This window comes from Aptenodytes forsteri, unplaced genomic scaffold (genome assembly GCF_000699145.1).
Source record: "Aptenodytes forsteri isolate BGI_AS27 unplaced genomic scaffold, ASM69914v1 Scaffold147, whole genome shotgun sequence".
NCBI classification, from domain to species: domain Eukaryota; kingdom Metazoa; phylum Chordata; class Aves; order Sphenisciformes; family Spheniscidae; genus Aptenodytes; species Aptenodytes forsteri.
In genome coordinates, this window is record NW_008795320.1 from 121812 (window position 1) to 124544 (window position 2733).

The window sequence follows — 2733 nt, forward strand, 5'->3', positions numbered from 1 at the left end:
GGGGGCGCATTTGCTCGCTGACCGCCCCATCCTGAGCCGTCGAGGTGTCGAAGCTGTTACCAAAATAACCCACGCAGCACGGCAGAAGCGCCTCGGGGGAGAATAAGCGAGGGAATGAAAGGCCCCGGCGTCGCAGGCGAGAGCTTGTCAGGCTCCTTTCCCCGGGGTACAAAGGACGGACGGCTTGATTTGTGGGGAAGGCAGTTCTGTGACAAATGGGGAACTCGGGGAAACTATTCAGGTCTCCCCCCGGCAGCTGAAGTTGAGGCCGTTTGAATAGCGAGCGCGGGGGCGAGGGGGTTCGTTGTCGTCGACGCACTGGAGCAGTTTTAATTGGAGGCAAGTGTCTTTGCAGAGAACAGTTGCGGAGAGCGAAGAAGCAGGTGGCAAATTCTGGCTTTCCCAAACCTCTGTCTATTGCTGAGCGGCCGCACTGGGCAGTGACTAAACAGAAAACTTGCATCAGTAAATACTCTCTGCTGCTTGTGATACTTCTTTTCTCTCTTTTCCCCCTGTTTTCGGGGAAGTCTGTCTCTAAAATACAGTGGTTATCTTGTCAGGTCTGCCCGCATTGATAATCCGTCGTCGTGTCACGCTAAACCCCTTTTTAAAATCAGCGACGGCGTTGTGTTCCCGCTCAGTTACGAGGCTGTGCTCGCTGAGGATAAGTCCTAGTTGTGTGCAATTTCCTTTTTAGAACTCTTTAAGGAGATAATCCCATAAAGGTCTCTGCAGCTGGTTTGCTGCTGATGAGCCTTGGAGGGCCCTGTTGTGGATGCGGAGGAACTCCCGGGCATGCTCGGTGGAGTTTGATGCTGCCAACAAAGTTGCTTATCTTCTGCGAAAGAGATAACAGGAGGGATCCGTGCGGGAGATGAGTCGGAGGAGCAATAGCCCACAGCTGTATTTGTGCCAGTTCGCGGTTGGCTTCAGAGCGAGAGGGTTACGTTACGTGCGTGGGCACCTGTAGAGTTTCAGCCTTCCGGCGGCTGAATTGTTAAAAAGAAATAGATGTGGTTTATTTCTTTTTTGCAAGACTGTTACTGTTTCTTTAGGAATTAAACGGGAGTGAGTGTTTCCAGAGAGCCGTGCAGGACATGCCTGACTTGCAGGAACAACTGAGAAGGCATTCGGTTATTTGCCTTGTTCACCCGTGCTGCAGTCGTAGATTGTCTCAGTAACGCCGGAGGTTTGCTCCCGGGAAAACACACCTACATTTTGATTCTGTGGAAACCTTCGGAAGATTTATTCTGGGGAGATAGCGGCATCGGGTTAGATTGTAAGAGATCCATCAGCGTGGACGAGCCCGCGCTGTGCAAATTCCTTACGCCGTCGTGTGCTGTATAACCTCAGACTTACTGTTGATAGCAAATAGAATGTTTCCATTAAGGTGTCATATAATATTTGTAGTCCCTCTCAAATCCTTTCACGAGTTAGACAAAATTTATGTCTCCTAATTGCATTAGGCTCACGGGGTAACTCCGACATTTTAAATTAAAGCATATTGACGTTGCACCCAGATGAATTGCCTAACCTTTGTGTGCTTGCTCAGGAAAAGATGTTATGGATTACTAGTTAACTCTAAGTTATTCATTAGGAAATTTAGACCTGGTGAGTAAGTATTTTTGATAATGCTGTCATAACCTTTGCTGCTTGGTGTAGGTGGGTTGTCGGCAGCGTTTTGTTTATTTCCTCGTAAGGCATAACTAATCCTAACGGAGATCTTGGTGAAGACCTGAGCAGAGAGGAAATCTTCGAGGCAGGCTCGTCCGCATTTGCGGAAGCGTCTGCTGTGGGCTAAAACTATCAGGAATAGAAAATCCAATAATGATTCTCATTCCGTGACATCGGTCAACTTATCTGTTAATAACAAGCTTTTCTGACCTGGTCAGGAAGGGAAAAAATACGCTTCGCCAGTGTCTGCTGGGAAAAAAGAGTTTCTTTTGAGGCAAGCTATTGTTTTCCTTCACAGTTCAAACATTTCTGTGAAGGTCTCTTGTTTAGTACTTGGATGTAAAGTAAATAAGGATTGGGCATTAGAAGAAGTGGGTTTTCTTTCAGGATCTATATAAACCAGGAAAGCGCGGGCCGCTTTGCAACCTTAAGTTTAGTCAAACCTGTAAGGATGACTTCACCACTGTGGATTTACTTCTCTTCCAGGGTTTGGGCCGTTCGGAGAGCACGCTGTTAACGCCAGTTGGATTGCGGTTCAGGTAACGCTATAACTTCGTTCTTAGCAAGTTAAAACAGAGAGCTGTGCTGATAACGTACCCGTACAAATTTTAGTTTGCGGCTCTTTCCTAACTTGTCTTCCCAGTTTATTAACTGAGACCAGCTCGCTCCAGATATCCAGATGGTCAGCTGGATAATGTTTTATTCACTTCTCGGAAAACAATCCCTTAGCTAGTAGAATTTAATGAGATTGAGTTAATGTGGCTGAGGCAAGTCAGGAATTCGTAGGCTAACTCCATAGGTTTGAAAGATGTTAAATGGGGCAGGGAGCCCGGCATCTTCCTCTGCCGTCGAGAATTCAAAATAAACAAACCAACCAACCCAGAAGAATTTTTACGTTTTTCTCTCAGTTCTAGCTTGAATCTGGGCAAGTCGGTTAACCTTTAAGCCAAGCCTCATCCGTAATGAGACTTCCAGCCGGTAGTCTTGTGGAGTCAAGCGTACTGCAGAGTTGTCCGGCGTGGGCCTGAATGTCAGGACTCTGACCCCAAAGCAAAGCAG

The 2733-nt window shown here is 47.2% G+C and overlaps 1 protein-coding gene across 1 annotated transcript in view; it reads left to right on the forward strand.

Annotated features, from left to right (window-relative positions):
• The first annotated feature begins 114 nt into the window (after nt 1–114).
• The window catches only part of PGPEP1 (pyroglutamyl-peptidase I), a 15338-nt gene continuing 12719 nt past the window's right edge, over nt 115–2733 (forward strand). Inside the window, exons 1-3 of the mRNA XM_009279832.1 lie at nt 115–136; nt 1163–1279; nt 2161–2213. Coding sequence (XP_009278107.1) covers nt 115–136; nt 1163–1279; nt 2161–2213 — 192 coding nt within the window. The remainder of the gene's footprint in view (nt 137–1162; nt 1280–2160; nt 2214–2733) is intronic.